This window comes from Salmo salar, chromosome ssa23 (assembly GCF_905237065.1).
Source record: "Salmo salar chromosome ssa23, Ssal_v3.1, whole genome shotgun sequence".
Lineage (NCBI taxonomy): Eukaryota > Metazoa > Chordata > Actinopteri > Salmoniformes > Salmonidae > Salmo > Salmo salar.
In genome coordinates, this window is record NC_059464.1 from 5,333,744 (window position 1) to 5,354,590 (window position 20,847).

Here is a 20,847-nt window from a genome sequence, read left to right on the forward strand (position 1 = left end):
AGTGGGTCGAGGGTTTCTGCGATAATGGTGTTGATGTGAGCCATTACCAACCTTTCAAAGCACTTCATGGCTACGGACGTGAGTGCTACGGGTCTGTAGTCATTTAGGCAGGTTGCCTTTGTGTTCTTGGGCACAAGGACTATGGTGGTCTGCTTGAGACATGTTGGTTTTACAGACTCAATCAGGGACATGTTGAAAATGTCAGTGAATACACCTGCTAGTTGGTCAGCACATGCCCGGAGCACACGTCCTGGTAATCCGTCCCTGCCCCCAGCCTTGTGTATGTTGACCTGTTTAAAGGTCTTACTTACGTCGGCTACGGAGAGCGTGATCACACAGTCGTGCTCTCATGCATGCCTCAGTGTTGCTTGCCTCGAAGCGAGCACAGAAGTGATTTAGCTCGTCTGGTAGGCTCGTGTCACTGGGCAGCTCACGGCTGTGCTTCTCTTTGTAGTCTGTAATAGTTTGCAAGCCCTGCCACATAAGAAGGGGCATCGGAGCCGGTGTAGTATGATTCAATCTTAGCCTTTTATTTACGCTTTGCCTGTTTGATGGTTCATCGCAGGGCATAGCAGGATTTCTTGTAAGCTTCCGGGTTAGAGTCCCACACCTTGAAAGCGGCAGCTCTACCCTTTAGCTCAGTGTGAATGTTGCCTGTAATCCATGGCTTCTGGTTGGGGTATGTACGTACAGTCACTGTGGGGACGACGTCCTTGATGCACTTATTGATAAAGCCGGTGACTGATGTGGTGTACTCCTCAATGCCATCGGAAGAATCCCGGAACATGTTCCAGTCAGTGATAGCAAAACAGTCCTGTAGTTTAGCATCTGCTTCATCTGACTACTTTTTCATAGACCGAGTTGTTGGTGCTTCCTGCTTTCATTTTTGCTTGGAAGCAGGAATCAGGAGGATAGAGTTGTGGTCAGATTTACCGAATGGAGGGCGAGGGAGAGCTTTGTACCCGTTTCTGTGTGTGGAGTACAGGTGATGTAGAATTTTTTTCCCCTCTTGTTGCACATTTAACATGTTGATGGAAATTTGGTAGAACTGATTTAAGTTTCCCTGCATTAAAGTCTCCGGCCACTAGGAGCGCCGCCTCTGGGTCAGTGGTTTTCTGTTTGCTTATTTCCTTATACAGCTATCTGAGTGCGGTCTTAGTGCCAGCATCTGTGTGTGGTGGTAAATGAACAGCCACGAAAAGTATAGCTGAAAACTCTCTAGGCAAGTAGTATGGCCTGCAATTTTTCACAATATACTCTACTTCAGGCGAGCAAAATCTAGAGACTTCCTTAGATTTCGTGCACCAGCTGTTGTTTACAAATATTCACAGACCACCCTCCCTCGTCTTACCGGAGTGTGCTGTTCTATCTTGCCGGTGCAGCGTATATCCCGCTAGCTGAATACCCATGTCATTCAGCCACGATTCCGTGAAACATAGGCTATTACAGTTTTTGATGTCCCGTTGGTAGGATATTCGTGATCATACCTCATCTAGTTTATTGTCCAATGATTGCACGTTGGCAAGTAGTATTGACGGTAAAGGCAGGTTTCCCACTCGCCTTTTCCGGGTCCTGACCAGGCATCCGGTTCTTTGTCCTCTGTACCTGCGTTGCCTCCACTTGCAAATAACGGGGATGATGGCCCGTCGGGTGTTTGGAGATTGTCTTGTGCTTCTTGCTTGTTGAAGAAAAAATCTTAGTCTGAAATAGGTTACAAATAACGCGGGAAAAAACACATAATAGCACAATTGGTTGGGCGCCCGTAAAACTGCTTCCATTTCTTCCTGCGCCACTCCAATACCTTGACTTTGTTGTCCTTAAGCCATTTTTCCACAACTTTGGAAGTATGCTTGGGGTCATTGTCCATTTGGAAGACCCATTTGCGACCAAGCTTTAACTTCCTGAGTGATGTCTTGATGTTGCTTCAATATATCCACATAATTTTCCTTCCTCATGAAGCCATCTATTTTGTGAAGTGCACCAGTCCCTCCTGTAGCAAAGCACCCCCACAACATGATGCTGCCACCCCCATGCTTCATGGTTGGGATGGTGTTCTTCGGCTTGCAAGCGTCCCCATTTATCCTCCAAACATAATGATGGTCATTATGGCCAAACGGTTCTATTTTTGTTTAATCAGCCAGAGGACATTTCTCCAGAAAGTATGATATTTGTCTCCATCTGCAGTTGCAAACAGTAGTCTGGCTTTCTTATGGTGGTTTTGGAGCAGTGGCTTCTTCCTTGCTGAGCGGCCTTTCAGGTTATGTGATATAGGACTCGTTTTACTGTGGATATAGATACTTTTGTGCCTGTTTCTTCCAGCATCTTCAAGGTCCTTTGCTGCTGTTCTGGGATTGATTTGCACTTTTCGCACCAAAGTACGTTCATCTCCAGGAGACCGAACGTGTCTCCTTCCTGAGCGGTATGACGTATGCGTGGTCCCATGGTGTTTATACTTTCATACTATTGTTTGTACAGATGAACGTGGTACCTTCAGGTGTTTGGAAATTGCTCCCAAGGAAGAACCAGACTTGTGGAGGTCTAAAAAAATTTTTTCTGAGGTCTTGGCTGATTTCTTTTGATTTTCCCATGATGTCAAGCAAAGAGGCACTGAGTTTGAAGCTAGGCCTTGAAATACATCCACAGGTACACCTCCAATTGACTCAAATTATGTCAATTAGCCTATCAGAAGCATCTAAAGTCATGACATAATTTTCTGGAATTTTCCAAGCTGTTTAAAGGCACAGTCAACTTAGTGTATGTAAACTTCTGACCCACTGGAATTGTGATACAGTGAATTATAAGTGAAATAATCTGTAAACAATTGTTGCAAAAATTACTTGTGTCATGCACAAAGTAGATGTCCTTACCGACATGCCAATACTTTAGTTTGTTAACAAGAAATTTGTGGAGTGGTTGAAAATGACTCCAACCTAAGTCTAGGTAAACTTCTAACTTCAACTGTAAGTAGCACTTTAAAGTATTTTTACTAAAGTACTTTACACCACTGTGTCATGACGTTGGCCTGTGGGTAAGGTTTATGACCCCCCCCCCCCATAAATACCTTTCTCCCTTCCCCTCTCTGACCCTACTGAAGGACTTGAATAGCCTGTGTTAAATATAGAGAGTCTGGGAACATCAAACAAATGGGGAAAAGGAACCATATTTTGGTAATAAAACCAGTTGGAAATATGCTTGGGAACGTAATGAGTATGTTTGTCAGTTCGGTTGTCATCTGAGACATTATGACTGATGACAGGACGACATAAACTGTACCTGAGAAAGTATACACCCTCTAGTTATCAGAGTAACATGGAATTGTTATGCAATTGAAATGTTTGATATTGAAATTGTTTGTTAGGAGATTAAATGTAATTTTAGTTTCCAAATGAGAGAATTGGGTTTTCATAAGGAAAGTGCCCTGCTTGATCAGTGGCCCACCCCTGTGAAGAGACAGGGGTTATAAACGATGAAACACATCCTTCCCCCTCTCCACTATATAAGCCTTTGACGAAAAGATAACCACGTGGTTCCAGTACGTGAGGTCTGCAGCCTCTACGTTAGAAGGACACCCGTCAAGTACAGAACTAAGCCAACCTCGGCATGAGCTTTGATGGCGAATGGTATGAACTTTGAGCTTATTCACTACAGAAGTGATACTTCCTAGCCGTTGAGTTAGCAGCGGCCGCTGTAGACGTGGGCTAGGAAAGGACGGACGACGGCTCCAGTCTAACAACGAACAGACGAAGATACCACCACGTATCCAATTTACCACCAGAGACATTCTTCCGAGGACAGGAAGAGCTGTTGGCCAACCCGGCCAGCATCTACGACCAATCTACCGAAGCGCAGCTCAGAGTAAATATTTATTGCATTTTCCTTTTCCAAATGGGCGGTAATTTAGAATGCATAAGATAATGTATTTACGATAGCATAGCTGCTGTTTCTTTATTCCTAAGTCTCCCCGCTCTTTCACTCAAGCCCAACCCCCTTTCTTTGTGTAACCAGCTTTCATACAGGTTCCGTCAACCAGGGATGTTTTCTGTATGACATCATTTGTATTCTGTGTATTTGTAATTCTGTGTGATTGGTTTAGGTATTTAGTAAATAAATAATTAAACCCAATTTTGTATTGCTGATTCAACTTGTTAGCCAGGGTTCGTGAAGATAACCAAGAATTTACAACTTTCATTATGAGACTGAAAATAAGATGATTAAGATGACGGCTATCGATGTAAAAGATGACTAAGTATTTTAAGAGTTCATTCGGAGGATAACGGCTCTATAAACGTTCTTCCGTGGTGCCCCGACTTTCTAGTTAATTACATTTACATGATTAGCTTAATCAGGTCATATTAATTACAGAGAAAGGATTTTATAGAATAGCATGAAATATCACTTAATCTGGCATAGCCAAAGACACGACAACTGCCTGGCATCATCCATTTGGTTAAGCATGGTGGCTGCAGCATCATGCTGTGGGGATGTTTTTCAGCGGCAGGGACTGGGAGACTAGTCAGGATCAAGGGAAAGATGAACAGAGCAAAGTATATATAACCCTGTGACGTACCTTTTGCTCTTCCTGAGTGAAAGAGGTGCGCACTTTGACATGCAGTCCAGCAGCGAGTCAGAGGGATTAGGACACCTGGACACATTTTCTAAATCTGCCTTCATTCCCCTTTTAAGATAAATTACCATAATCTAAATGTGATATCTGTCATTCTGAGCACTGTGGTTGGACGCCCTAATGGGTTACGCAACCAATGCAGATGGGTCCATTACATTTCCAAATAATCTGTAAATTAAAATCATCCCGGTCATGTTGTCCGGCGCCACATTTTCCTAACGGAAACCCTGGGGTGTGTCTGGAGCCTAGCAGGTCCATAGAGGCCCAGCCAGCAAGGCAGATCCAGTTCTACTGCAATGTGACCTCAGCAACACACTATTGTCTCAGGCACCGTAATGCTCAGGCTCTGTAATGCTCAGGCGAACTCCAGGAGTGTGATATTTGTTACTAGTCTGTGTAATTCTGGTGGCGATGGCGGAATTCTTCTGTAGATGGTATGTTCAGATAACAGGATGATCTACTTATGTTTCTACCTGGTTGTGAGGGAAAAGAGTCAGGTGTTTTTGTGACTAACGTCAACTGAAGGTTGTGTTTGTGTTTACTTAGGGGTGTGAGGGATTGATCTCCTGTCACCATGGACATGGACACCCAGCCACAAGGCCAGCAGGCAGCAGTACCCGTGTTCCAGCCACAGGTAGGATCCCCTAACCCTAACCCTAACCCAACCACAAGGCCAGCAGGCAGCAGTACCCGTGTTCCACCCACAGGTAGGATCCCCTCACCCTAACCCTCACCCAAACTTAGTACCCTCACCCAAACCGGTTTGGCCGGGGTTGGCCATCATTTTAATTAAGAATTTGTTATTAACTGACTTGCCTAGTTAAATAAAAAATATTAGAACATCACTTTCACCCTAACGCTAACCCAAACACAGCAAACAGCAGTACCTGTGTTCCAGCCACAGTACGATCCTCTTACATTTGTGTTTACTCACAAATACTCATTCATATTTAGGGTAGGCCTAGACTTGAATTTTAAGCCTGTAAATGTAAGTAAAGTACAAATTAGGCTACGGGTGATTCCCAGTAAAGTCGGGAACAAAATGTATGTCAAAATGACTGTATTTGTAAGAGTATTATTAACAATACAGGTTGTAATTTTACTAACCCCTCAATCATACAGTATAGGCAGATGAATGGTGGAGAGAGAGTTAGTATTGATTGAAACTCTGGAGGCTTGCAGAGCTTGACCTCACAGTGAGCAGCTTTTGATACGATAACATTCAGGTTGTTATGTTGCAAATCTGGTCACCGTTGGAGTTTAATAGCAGTATCGTACATAAGCTTCATCAATCTCCTTCATAGCACAAGGATGTTTCTGGCCCCACTATGTACTGAATGGACTTATAACAAAGAGGATTCGCCCGCTATCCATATCCATACATTGAAGAGGAAACGGGAAAACAACAGTTTTTTTCTAACGCAAAAAATTATCCAGTTTTTCTTGTGTATGCAAAGCCAGTGCAATATTAACTGTGAAATCGCCAGGGTGTTGATTTATTTGAATATGTTTAATTGCTAATTGGGTCGTGCACAGAAAAGGAAAGAACGAGAACTAGCATCCCCCACACTCAAGATATCATATTCCAATATAACAGAGTTGTTGTAATAATGATTTCTTCTGTTTTTCACACACTATTTAGCTTAATTTCAGTTTTTTTTTCTCTTTCATTGTCTTAAAATATAGGAAATATATTTAGAAGTAGGCCTAATAACATGCACATTGTTAGTTTATGCAAGATAAGATTTTACAGTTTGTATTTCAAACACCAGTCCTATGCAGATCCAGATATTATTTTGCTTCCTGTTAGACACAGTATGAAGCTGGATGCCTATCAGCAGACGGATCCTTCTCTTTCAACAAGTCATCAATCTATTTCACACTTTTTTTTTTTCTCAATTTAATCTGCTCGGCAAAAATTCCCCTCCTGAAAATGTGAATTGTATCACATCTCTAAGTCCCGGAGGTATGATGCATATGCATTAGGTAAAGTGGATGAGCTGGTATCATGTGCATTTTTAATGGTGCATTTGCTCTTTGAGTGGGTGAGAGAGATTCTCAAAATGGAATTTGAACGTCGCAGTAGGTTTTGACAGAGTCAGATCTCTCTCTCTGTGTGTATGTGTGTGTGTGTGTGTGAGACAAGGCGGAGGGTTATAAGTGAGCTAACGCACCGTGGTACAGGAACAGATTGAAGAGGAGCAGAGAGAGAAACACCAGCGGGGTAGGGAAGGAAGGATGGAGTGATGAATATTGTATGGCGGTGCTAAGCTGGCTGGGGCTGAGGAGAGATGTAGGTGAAAGAAGAGGGAGGTGAGGAGTACAGACCGAGGCTGGTGATGGGGAGAGGGGGGGGGGGGTGTAGAGGGTGGGTTGGTGCTCTGTGGGAGATGGCACCCTTACTGGCTCCCGCTGGCCTTTTTCTGGCAGCCGCTGGCAGTGCCACACTGTCGCATCACACCTCACATCTCTCCCCCTCTTTCTCTTCCTCTCCCCCTGTCTCGCTCTCTTCATTTATTTTCATCTCCTTCCCCCTCTTTCTCCATCTCTCTATCTCTCTCCCTCTGTCTGTCTCTCCCTCTCTCTCTTATCTTAAATTCTCTGTCAGTTGCTCTGTGTCTCTGTGTCACCACTGATCAGCCCATATCACACGTCATCTATGCTTCTGTCTTCATGCCTTTTCTCTTTTTCTCTCTTCCTATCTCTCTTCCTCTCATCTCCTTGTCAGTGAGTAGCCCAGGGTGTGTGTATCTCTGTGTCACTGGTGGCCACCCTGTCCCTCTGCCATCTCTACAGCACAGGCACATGCTGTCCCTCACAGACATGCTTGTCCATTCCTCTACAATCCCTCACTCTTCCCAACAAGGAGGAGCTTGAGCTAGACACCAAGTCTGATTCCCCAAAGCATAGGCCTAACTTCAGCTCTCACCAACTAAGGGTGTGTTCCTCATTCACATTTATGGCCCAAATTCCCACGATAACTGAAGGAAATTGAGACAGAAAATGATGGACATCTCTGTTACTAACTCCTTTCAAACACGCACACACCTCCCCTTCCGCAAGCTGCAATCTGTACAAACCTCTCCTCTCTGTGCCACTCCTCCTCTCCTCTTGCGGTTTGCCCAGTGACCCCTCTGTCGTCAGGGGTCGAGCTGCTGCGCCTCACCCACTTGTGTGTGTGTGTGTCAGCTGGGAGCGGCTGTGTGTGTGACGCAAGTGCGGGCAATGAGACAGCCTGTCAGTCAGGAGGGCCTGGCTGCCCTTTGAAGGCCAGGCCAGGGGCCGACAAGGTGCCGCAAATGGCCTGTGAAGTTTACATACACTGCCCACTGCTAAACAGATTAGCTCTAATGAAGTGTCTAATGCCGGGCCCCCGCCTGACATAATCTTGCCTGGCAGCCCGGCCCCTCGGCTCACAAAAAAATGGACCCCTCCGGCCCTCTGCGCTCCCCCTCTCCTAGCCCTCCCCAGCCCTGGTTCACCCCTCGCCTTGCCCTCCCCAGCCCCTTGCCCGCTACCCAAGGCGACTCCACGTGGGAGGTGCCCGTTGTTAATCACACTGGACAGTGTGCGATCTGACATGCAAATATAGGTCATTGCATATGTAAATGTGTGATTAGGGGGCCGGCGTGCCAGAACACATTAGTGAGACTGTGCTCTCAGCAGGAGGCTGTCACAGCGCTTTACGGGCTCATGCTAACATTCGTCAAGCTACCATGCAGCGAGTGAAAGCTATGCCCTCGCTCTATTTCTAGATCTAGCTCTCTCTTTTTCTCTCATTCCATTTCTCTCCTCCTAACCTAACACCATGGCCTCTGCTCCTCCACTCCTTCTGCTCTTCTTTTTCCTTCTGCTTTTCTTTGTGTGGAAAAACACTGCAGTGACCACTGTTTCTCTCTCTCTTTGTTCTCTGCGTTTGACCTTGGACGGGGTTCAATATAACATCTGTATAAAATGGTATTTTAAAGGTATGTGTGGGGTACAGATATTTAAAAATAATGTTAAACACTATTATTGCACACAGTGAGTCCATGCAACTTTATGTGAATTGTTTAGCACATTTTTACTCATTAACTTATTTAGGCTTGCAATAGAGTTGAATACTTTTTGACTCAAGACATTTCAGCTTTTTATTTTTAATTAATTTGCCAACAATTCGAAAAACAATATTCCACTTTGACATTATGGGTTATTGTGTGTAGTGACACAAAATCTAAATTTAATCCATTTTAAATTCAGGCTTTAACACAACAAAATGTTGAAAAAATCAAGGGGTGTGAATACTTCCTGTGTGTAACCTTAATTTATATTGTAATCAGATTACAGATACTTTTCAAACACTTGAATACTTCTAGGATTACTTTTAAATTCAGAAAGGAAGTTTGCGTTTAAAAACGGTCACCTTTCTGTCCTCTCAATGACATTCAAAGCAGCATTGGGAAAAAAGTGTTAAGTTTGTTCTGCCTGAGTGAGTCTGACCACAAGTCATATGATGACACACCAAATGCGTTTGACGGATCGCGGGAAAAGAGCAGGAATAGGCTTTTGTAGGCTACAGTCCAAGCTATGTCTACCAATGTTGCGACTGCTGTTGACATCCAAAGTTTATCCAACTTGTATAAACGCTTAGAGATAAGGATGAGAGCAGTGGTGTAGCCTACAGGCGATATGGATATCACTTATTGATATCTACTGTTGAAGTCGGAAGTTTACATACACTTAGGTTGGAGTCATTAAAACTCGTTTTTCAACCACTCCACACATTTCTTGTTAACAAACTATAGTTTTGGCATTTCAGTTAGGACATCTACTTTGTGCATGACACAAGTCATTTTTCCAACAATCGTTTACAGACAGATTATTTCATTTATAATTCACTGTATCACAATTCCAGTGGGTCAGAAGTTTATATACACTAAGTTGACTGTGCCTTTAAACAGCTTGGAAAATTCAAGAAAATGTCATGGCTTTAGAAGCTTCTGATAGGCTTATTGACATCATTTGAGTCAATTGGAGGTCTACCTGTGGATGTATTTCAAGGCCTACCTTCAAACTCAGTGCCTCTTTCCTTGACATCATGGGAAAATCAAAAGAAATCAGCCAAGACCTCAGAAAAAAAGCTGTAGACCTCCACAAGTCTGGTTCATCCTTGGAAGCAATTTCCAAATGCCTGAAGGTACCACGTTCATCTGTACAAACAATAGTACGCAAGTATAAACACCATGGGACCACGCAGCCTTCATACCGCTCAGGAAGGAGGCGCGTTCTGTCTCCTAAAGATTAACGTACTTTGGTGCGAATAGTGCAAATCAATCCCAGAACAACAGCAAAGGACCCTGTGAAGATGCTGGAGGAAACGGGTACAAAGTATCTATATCCACAGTTAAACGAGTCCTATATCGACATAACCTGAAAGGCCGCTCACTAAGGAAGAAGCCACTGCTCCAAAACCGGCATAAAAAAGCCAGACTATGGTTTGCAACTGCACATGGGTACAAAGATCGTACTTTTTGGAGAAATGTCCTCTTGTCCTGATGAAACAAAAATAGAACTGTTTGGTCATAATGACCATCGTTATGTTTGGAGGAGAAAGTGGGATGCTTGCAAGCCGAAGAACAACATCCCAACCGTAAAGCACGGGGGTGGCAGCATCATGTTGTGGGGGTGCTTTGCTGCAGGAAAAAGCATGTGCGAGCAATTAGGCCTACAAACTTGACTGTTACACGAGCTCTGTCAGGAGGAACGGGCCAAAATTCACCCAACTTATTGTGGGAAGCTTGTGGAAGGCTACCCAAAACGTTTGACCCAAGTTTAAATTGTTTAAGGCAATGCTACCAAATACTAATTCAGTGTATGTAAACTTCTGACCCACTGGGAATGTGATTTAAAGAAATAAAAGCTGAAATAAATCATTCTCTCTACTATTATTCTGACATTTCACGTTCTTAAAATAAAGTGGTCATCCTAACTGACCTAAGACAGGGAATTTTTACTCAGATTAAATGTCAGGAATTGTGAAAAACTGAGTATAAATGTATTTGGCTAAGGTGTATGTACATTTCTGACTTCAACTGTACAGAGTGCATTGACGTGAATCGTGGTTGTTGTGATTGGCTGTTCACAAATGCAGATGTGTATTTTAACCCAATAATGGTTGACTTGAAGAAGTTTAAGATGCCTATCAATCATTTGTTTTTGCGACCCAGTGGACAACCAGTGACAATTTTGCTCTTGCAACAGCTGCATAGTGCGGATCGCAGACTGTGGAATACAAGTTTGATGGAGTTTCTACCTTCTAAATTCCTCCATGGTATTGTGCTCCATACTCTCAAAAACTAATTTAATTTAAGAAGTCCACAAGTGGGGCTTTTTATTGCTCAATACAATTTGTGCTGATAAAAAATAAATACATCCGTAGGCCTAACGGACACAATCTCAAGGAGAGCAGTTGTTGCTCGACCACGAGATCATTTGCCAACCATTCAATCTTCAGTCTGCATAGTCATTGCAGCAGATGCAACGATATGTTGATGACAACGATTGTGCTTTCCATTTTGCTTCTTATTATAATGAATACAAGCGTTCTATAATACACCTAGTTTGTGTATCTTACTGTCTGCAAATAGCTAGTTTGTCTTTTCTTAGCAAGTGGTGGCTAAAATAAATTGTGTAAGACACAAACATAAATCGCTAGCTAATACATGTGCTGAGTCAGAGGAAATGAAGCTAGCTAATACAGCCTGATACCAGTCCTGATGTACGCCTAAATCAGCATGTTGTTTGTGCAACAGCATCTTCTAAAATCAGGGAGGAATAGGCAAAGCGTGAATATTTTAGCTACATGATGTAAGAGAAAACATTTTAATGTATCCAAAGATTATAGGGTCCTACTCCCCTGGGACACCCTGTCACAATAAAACATCCATATAAATTCTATTAATATTTGAATTCTTTATTCTATGAACGCCTCCCTGGCTTTTTCAATTGTTGTCATGTCAAACAACACTGTATTCAGAGAGAACACTATTTCATTCTAACTATAAAATTTGAATTACCATTATATTTCCATGATTACAAACATTCACCCAAGTGTTTTAATCTAAATAGCAATTGCAATATTTAGTTAAAAATAAGGCCTCGATTTGTTTTGCCTATATCGAATCAAATTGTATTTGTCACATGCACCGAATACAGCAGGTGTAGACCTTAGTGAAATGCTTGCTTAACCAACAATGCAGTTTTAAGAAAAAATACCTAAATAAGAAATGAAAGTAACAAATAATTAAAGAGCAGCAGTAAAATAACAATAGCGAGGCTATATACATGGGGTACCGGTACAGAGTCAATGTGCGGGGCACCAGTTAATTGAGGTAATATGTACATGTAGGTAGAGTTATTAAAGTGACTATGCTGCTATACTCTGTTATTATCTATGCAATGTAAAAGGAGGGGGGGGCGGCAATGCAAATAATCTGGGTAGCCAATTGATTAGATGTTCATGAGGCTTGGGGGTAGAAGCTGTTTAGAATCCTCTTGGACCAAGACTTGGTGCTCCAGTACCGCTTGTCGTGAGGTAGCAGAGAGAACAGTCTATGACTAGGGTGACTGGAGTCTCTGACAATTTTATGCTTTCCTCTGACACCGCCTATTATATAGGTCCTGGATTGCAGGAAGCTTGGCCCCAGTGACGTACTGGGCCTTACGGTCAGATGCCGAGCAGTTGCCCTACCAGGCGGTAATGCAACCGATCAGAATGCTCTCGATGGTGCAGCTGAATAACTTTTTGAGGATCTGGGGACCCATGCCAAATCTTTTCAGTCTTCTGAGGGGAAAAAGGTGTTGTTGTGCCCTCTTCACTGTCTTGGTGTGTTTGGACCATGATAGATCGTTGGTGACGTGGACACCAAGGAACTTGAAACTCTTGACCCACTCCACTATAGCCCCGTTGATAATGGGGGCCTGTTCGGCCTGCCTTTTCCTGTAGTCCACGATCAGCTCCTTTGTCTTGCTCTTGTTGTCCTGGCACCACACTGCCAGTTCTCTGACCTCCCTATAGGCTGTCTCATCGTTGTCGGTGATCAGGCCTACCACTGTTGTGTCATCAGCAAACTTAATGATGGTGTTGAAGTCGTGTTTGGTCACACAGTCGTGGGTGAACAGGGAGTACAAGAGGGGACAAAGTACACACCCCTGAGGGGCCCCAATTGTTAAGGGTTGTTGCCTACCCTTACCACCTGGGGGTGGCCCATCAGGAAGTCCAGGATCCAGTTGCAGAGGGAGGGGTTTTTCTCCCAGGGTCCTTAGCTTCGTGATAGGCTTCGTGGGCACTACGGTGTTGAACGCTGAGCTGTAGTCAATTAACAGCATTCTCACATAGGTGTTCCTTTTGTCCAGGTGGGAAAGGGCAGTGTGGAGTGCGATTGAGATTGTGTCATCTGTGGATCTGTTGGGGCGGTATGCGAATTGGAGTGGGTCTATGGTATCCGGGAGGATGCTGTTGATGTGAGCCATGATCAGCCTTTCAAAGCACTTCATGGCTACTGACGTGAGTGCTACGGGGTGGTAATCATTTAGGCAGGTTACCTTCGCTTCCTTGGGCACAGGAACTATGGTGGTCTGCTTGAAACATGTAGGTTTTACAGACTCAGTCAGGGAGAGGTTGAAAATGTCAGTGAAGACACTTGCCAGTTGGTCAGCGCATGCTTTGAGAACAAGTCCTGGTAATCCATCTGGCCCTGCGGCTTTGTGAATGTTTACCTGTTTAAAGGTCTTGCTCACATCGGCTACCTGGAGCGATATCACACAGTCATCCAGAACAGCTGGTGCTCTCGTGCATGCTTTAGTGTTGCTTGCCTCGAAGCGACGCTTTGCTCGTTTGATGGTTCGTCTGAGGGCATAGTTGGATTTCTTTTAGGCGTCCGGATTAGTGTCCCACTCCTTGAAAGTGACAACTCTAGCCTTGAGCTCTAATCAAATCAAATGTTATTTGTCACGTACACATGGTTAGCAGATGTTAATGTGAGTGTAGTGAAATGCTTGTGCCATGATAGATGGGGATGTTGCCTGTAATCCATGGCTTCTGGTTGGGATATGTACGTACGGTCAGTGTGGGGATGATGTCGTCGATGCACTTATTGATGAAGCTGATGACTGAGGTGGTATACTCCTCAATGCCATTGGATGAATCCCGGAACGTATTCCATTCTGTGCACGCAAAACTGTCCTGTAGCTTGTAAGCAGGAATCAGGAGGATAGAATTATGGTCAGATTTGCCAAATGGAGGGTGGGGGAGAGCTTTGTATGCATCTCTGTGTGTGTTGAGTAAAGGTGGTGTAGAGAATCATTTACATTTTTTTCCTCTGGTTGCACATGTGACATGCTGGTAAAAATGTGGGAACACTGATTTAAGTTTGTCTGCATTAAAGTCTTCGGCCACTAGGCGCGCCGCTTCTAGTTGACCATTTTCTTGTTTGCTTATGGGCTTATAGACTTGTTTGAGTGTGGTCTTAGTGCCAGCATCGATCTGTGGTGGTAAATAGACGGCTACGAATAACATAGATGAGAACTCTCTTGGTAGATAGTGTGGTCTTCAGTTTATCAGAAGGTACTCTACCTCAGGCGAGCAATACCTCAAGACTTCTTTAATATTAGACATCGCACACCAAACATTGCTCACCAGCCCAGCCCTAGTGTGTGTGTTGTCCTAGGAACCTCTTCTGTCGTTGCCGCAGGTCTGTGTTCTGTTCATGCAGACTTTGTTTAATTGTGAAACGAATCTGAAGTGAACACATCTAAAGTTGCTCCTTCCCTCCCTCCATCATGACACTGTGCTCTCACCCTCCTCTCATCTCCTCTCCTCCTCCTTCCCAGAGTCTGCCTGCCTGCCTGTGAGGGTGTCCCCGGGTCGTGGTCGGGGCCAGGCACCGGTGACATGTGGCATTGTGATATCTGTCGCCTCCTCTCTCCCTCGACCACACCAACAGACACGTTTACAAAATGGCTGCAAAGGTCACGTTCTGCTCTGTGTGTTTTCACACATCACAACCCCAAGGCTCATTCCAGCCTGTTTTCTTAGCTTTTTAATTTTAGACCTTTCACTGGCGAGCCGAGTTTCAGGGCGCCACATGCATCCCTTGGAAGAGGAGGGCACGGGGGGGGGGTTTGTCGCTAGCTGACTGGTCCAACATAAGTCACCTCAAGTGCAGCAGCGTCATGTTAACTGTGATGTGCCATGGCAGACACAGCACAGACACACACTTGAATTATTGTCCTCGTTGGACATAATGATGACCTAATAAGATTTAGTGGTTCAGGAAGAGTCCAAAAAAAATTCTGTTAAAGGGATACTTTGGGATTTTGAGTCAGATTAACTCTTGTATACCATTTTGAGGTCTCTGTATCCAGTATGAAGGAAGTTGGAGGCAGTTTCCTGAGCCAATGCTAACAAGTGTTAGCGCATTGACTGGAAGTCTGTGTGTGTCTGCTAGTATGCTAAAATCAAATAAAGTTGAATTTGTCACATGTGCCAAATACAACTGGTGTAGACTTACCGGGAAATGCTTGCTTTACAAGCCCTGCCCAACGATGAAGAGTAAAAAAATGTATTAATATATATTGTAACACATGAGGAATAACGGTTTTTATATAGGTCTGTGTTCTATATATCTATATATATATATCTATATATATATATATATATATATATATGTATATATCTATATATATATATCATTATATATATATATCTATAGATATATATATCTATAGATATATATATCTATATATATATCTATATATATATATATATATATATATATATATATCTATAGATATATATATCTATATATATATATATATATATAGTATATATATATGTATATATATATATATATGTATATATATATATATGTATATATATATACGTATATATATATGTATATATGTATATATATATCGTATATATATATATATATATGTATATATATATATGTATATATATATACGTATATATATATGTATATATATATGTATATATATACATATATATATATATGTATATATATATATATATATATATATATATATATATATATATATATATATATATATATATGTATGTGTATGTAGTAGTAGTATGTATGTATATATATATATATATATATATTTATATATATATATATGTATGTATGTTATATATATGTATATGTATATATATATGTATATATATATATATGTATGTATGTATATATATATGTATATGTATATGTTTATTTATTTATTTGCATTTTTGTCATTTAGTCAGAGCGACTTACAGTAGCGATTATGGTTAACCTCTATGTGACCGGCGGGGACGAATTCGTCCCACCTACGTAACATCCACTGCCAGCCTGTGGCGCGATTTTCAAAATCTTCAAAATCCTATTACTTCAATTTCTCAAACATATGACTATTTTACAGCCATTTAAAGATAAGACTCTCGTTAATCTAACCACACTGTCCGATTTCAAAAAGGCTTTACAACGAAAGCAAAACATTAGATTATGTCAGCAGAGTACCAAGCCAGAAATAATCAGACACCCATTTTTCAAGCCAGCATATAATGTCACCAAAACCCAGAAGACAGCTAAATGCAGCACTCACCTTTGATGATCTTCATCAGATGACAACCCTAGGACATTATGTTATACAATACATGCATGTTTTGTTCAATCAAGTTCATATTTATATCAAAAACCAGCTTTTTACATTAGCATGTGACGTTCAGAACTAGCATACCCCCGCAAACTTACGGGAATTCGCTAACATTTTTACTAAATTACTCACGATAAACGCTCAAAATCAACATCATGGTTTGTTTTAAGAATTAAAATCTATATACACAAAAACGAAAGCGAATAAAAAGTTGATGCTCAAAAGTATCCCAAAGGCCACTTGAGAAAGGCGATAATGTGTTTCAGCCTGGGGCTGGAATGACGACATTCTCTTTTTCCCGGGCTATGAGAGCCTATGGACGACGTGGGAAGTGTCACGTTAGAGCAGAGATCCTTAGTAAATGATAGAGATGGCAAAGAAGTTCCAGAAATGGTCAGACAGGCCACTTCCTGTAAAGGAATCTCTCAGGTTTTGACCTGCCATTTGAGTTCTGTTATACTCACAGACACCATTCAAACAGTTTTAGAAAATTTAGGGTGTTTTCTATCCATATGTAATAAGTATATGCATATTCTAGTTACTGAGTAGGAGTGGTAACCAGATTAAATCGGGTATGTTTTTTATCCAGCCGTGTCAATGCTGCCCCCTAGCCCTAACAGGTTAAGTGACTTACTTGCTCAATGGCACACTGACAGATTTTTCAACTAGTCTGGATTTGAACCAGCGACCTTTCATTTACTGGCCCAACACTCTTAACCACTAGTCTACCTACCTATACAAGAATGGAGCTATATACAGGGAGTACCAGTACCAGATCAATGTTCAAAGGTACGAGGTAATTAAATTAGATACTGTATGTACATGAAGGCAGGATAAATTGACTAGGCATCAGGATAGATGATAATACGAGCAAAATAAAGAACAGAGTAGCAGCAGCAAATGACGAGTGTAAAAATGTGTATGAGAGTGTGTTTGTGTTGTGTCAGTGTGTTTGTGTTGTGTCAGGGAGTGTGTTTGTGTTGTGTGCGTATGTAGTGCATCTGTGTGGGAGTGTCAATGTAGAGTGTGTCTATATAGTCTAGTAAGTATACGTAGGGTCAGTGCAAGATATAGTCAGTGCAGATAGTTTGGGTACCATTAATTGACTATTTAGCAGTCTTATTGCTTGGGGGTAGAAACTGTCTCGGAGCCTGTTGGCCCGAGAGCTGATGCTCCAGTACTGTTTGCCGGACGGTAGCAGAGTGAAGCGTCTATGACTTGGGTGACTGGAGTCTTTCGGGCCTTTCTCTGACACCGCCTGATATAGACGTCCTGGATGGCAGGGAGCTTGGACCGAGTGATGTACTGGGCTGTACGCACTAAGCTCTGTAGCACTTTGTGGTCAAGGGCGGTGCATTTTCCAGACCAATCAGTGATGCAGCCAGTCAAGATGCTCTCGAAGGTGCAGTTGTATGACTTTTTGAGGATCCAAGGGCCCAGGCCAAATCTTTTCAGCCTCCTGTTTTGGACCATGTTAGTTTGTTGGTGATGTGGACGCCAAGGAACTTGAAGCTCTCGACCCGCGCAACAACAGCCCTGTTGATGTTGGGGGCGTACTCTCCCCTCTTTCTCCTATAGTCCACGATCAGCTCCTTGGTCTTACTGACGTTGAGGGAGAGATTGTTGTCTTGGCAACACACTAAGTATCTGACCTCCTTTCTGTAGGCTGACTCATCACCGTTGGTGATCATATATACCACTGTTGTGTCGTCAACAAACTTGACAATGGTGTTGGAGTCGTGTGGGTCCACGCAGTCGTGGGTGAACAGGGAGTACAGGAGGGGACTAAGCACACACCCCTGAGGGGCCCCCTTGTTGAGGATCAGCATGGCAGAGGTGTTGTTGCCTACCCTCACCACCTGGGGCCGGCAAGTCAGGAAGTCCTGAATCTAGTTGCAGACGGAGGGGTTAATCCTGAATGAATTGTGAATAATGATGAGTGAGAAAGTTAGAGGCATACTGTAAATATCATACCCCTTCCAAAAAATGCTAACTTCCCCTGTTATTGTAATGGTGAGGAGTATGATATTTGTGCGTATAACTTTCTTACTCATCATTATTCACAATTCATTCAGGACTATCCATAATCATGGTTGCATCCACATTAATGTAGAAGTGTTTAGAAACATATTATGTTCTTATTTACAATAAAAGTGACTCCAAAATGACAGAATAAATTATTTTCCATTCATTTCTATTGGGCACAAAATCATCTGAAACACAACCAAAACAAACAGCCAATGCGTCCAACATGTTTCCAGAGTCACAAGCTTGACGTAATCATTGTGTTCTAGGAATATGGGACCAAATACTAAACTCTTCACTATATCAATACACATATATATGAATTTGTCCCAGTACTTTTGTTCTCATAAAATGGGGGGACTATGTACAACCTGTATGGATGAAAATACCCTCAAATTAAAACTGACAGTTGGCACTTTAACCTCATAGTCATTGTATAATTTCAAATCGAAAGTGCTTGGAGTACAGAACCCAAAAATTCAATATAAATGTCACTGTCCCAATACTTTTAGAGCTCACTTTAGTTTATATGTTGTCAACAATCTAAGCCAACCCCGTCTGTTTTGCCCCATAGTTGCGCATGTGTCGGTTTTGTTGCTAAACAACCAACCCGTCTATAGGATTCCACCTTCCTCCTTTATTGTCCTTTTGCATGTTTGATGTCTCTTCGGAGGTCCTTGTCCTGTTCCTTGTAAGCGAAGGCTCTAGCCTTTAGCCTAGTGCGGATATTGCCTGTAATCCATGGTTTTTGGTTTGGAAACATTCTTAATGTGGGGACGACGTTGTCTATGCACTTATTGATGAAGCCCATAACTGTTGTGGTAAACTCCTCAATGCTATCGGATGAATCCCGGAACATATCCCAGTTTGTACTAGCAAAACAGTCTTGTAGCCTCGCACCTCCTTCATCTGATCACTTCTGTATTGAGCTCATCACTGGTACTTCCTGTTTGAGCTTTTGTTTGTAAACAGGAAGCAGGAGAATGGAGTCATGGTCAGATTTGCTGAAGGGAGGACGAGGGAGGGCCTTGTATGTGTTTTTGCGGGTAGAATAAAAGTTTAAGAATAAGCGTTTTAGCGCCCCTAGTGGCGCAAGAGACTTGTTGGTAGAAGTGAGGTAGGGCCATTTTAAGTTTCCAGAAACGCTGCCTCTGGGTGAGCGGTTTCTTGTTTGCTTATGGTTCGAGAATGGTGTTGGCTTGTGGAGGGATGTAGACAGCGGTGATAATTTCGGATGAGAATTCTCTTGGTGGATAAAAGGGTCTGCAGCTTACCCTGAGGTATTCTATACTGAACAAAAATATAAATGCAACATGCAACAATTTCAAAGATTATGCTGAGTTACAATTCATAGAAGGAATCAGTCAATTGAAATATATTCATTAGGCCCTAATCTATGGATTTCACATGACTGGGCAGGGGCGCAGCTGTTTTTTTACCCACAAAAAAGCTTTATTACAGACAGAAATAGACCTCAGTTTCATCAACTGTCCGGGTGGCTGGTCTCAGATGATCCCACAGGTGAAGAAGCCGGATGTGGAGGTCCTGGGCTGGCGTGGTTACACATGGTCTGCTGTTGTGAGGCCAGTTGGACGTACTGCCAGATGATTCTCTTAAACAACATTGACAAAACTGCAAATTTTCGAGTGGCCTTGTATTGTCCCAATCACAAGATGCACCTGTGTAATGATCATGCTGTTTAATCGGCTTCTTGATATGCCACACCTGTCAGGTGGATGGATTATCTTGGCAAAGGAGAAATGCTCATTAATAGGGATGCAAACAAATTTGTGCACAAGATTTAAGATACATTTCAGGTAAATTTTATTTCAACTCATGATACATGGGATCACCACTTTACATGCTGCGTTTATATTTTTGTTCAGTATATATCAGGTGGGCAAAAGCTGCTAGCAGATACCCATAGACTTCCAGTCATTGTACTAACGCTAGTTAGCAATTCACTAGCGCTAGTTAGCAACTTCCATCTCTGCACGCAGAGACATTGAAATGGTATCCATGAGTTCATCTGATGCTGAGGGAAGTACACTGCTCAAAAAAATAAAGGGAACACTTAAACAACACATCCTAGATCTGAATGAAATAAATATTCTTATTAAATACTTTTTTCTTTACATAGTTGAATGTGCTGACAACAAAATCACACAAAAATAATCAATGGAAATCCAATTTATCAACCCATGGAGGTCTGGATTTGGAATCACACTCAAAATTAAAGTGGAAAACCACACTACAGGCTGATCCAACTTTGATGTAATGTCCTTAAAACAAGTCAAAATGAGGCTCAGTAGTGTGTGTGGCCTCCACGTGCCTGTATGACCTCCCTACAACGCCTGGGCATGCTCCTGATGAGGTGGCGGATGGTCTCCTGAGGGATCTCCTCCCAGACCTGGACTAAAGCATCCGCCAACTCCTGGACAGTCTGTGGTGCAACGTGGCGTTGGTGGATGGAGCGAGACATGATGTCCCAGATGTGCTCAATTGGA

At 42.5% G+C, this 20,847-nt stretch overlaps 1 protein-coding gene across 6 annotated transcripts in view; it reads left to right on the forward strand.

Annotated features, from left to right (window-relative positions):
* Positions 1–20,847, forward strand: part of nek7 (NIMA related kinase 7) — a 136,511-nt gene that overhangs the window by 63,081 nt on the left and 52,583 nt on the right. For 4 of the 6 annotated variants that reach the window (XM_045705878.1, XM_014168704.2, XM_014168702.2 and 1 more), the window contains 1 exon segment: positions 5,171–5,258. The exons of 1 other annotated variant lie outside the window; for it this stretch is intronic. In XM_045705878.1, the coding sequence (XP_045561834.1) occupies positions 5,199–5,258 (60 nt within the window). In that variant the 5' untranslated portion in view covers positions 5,171–5,198. 6 annotated transcript variants of the gene reach the window in all.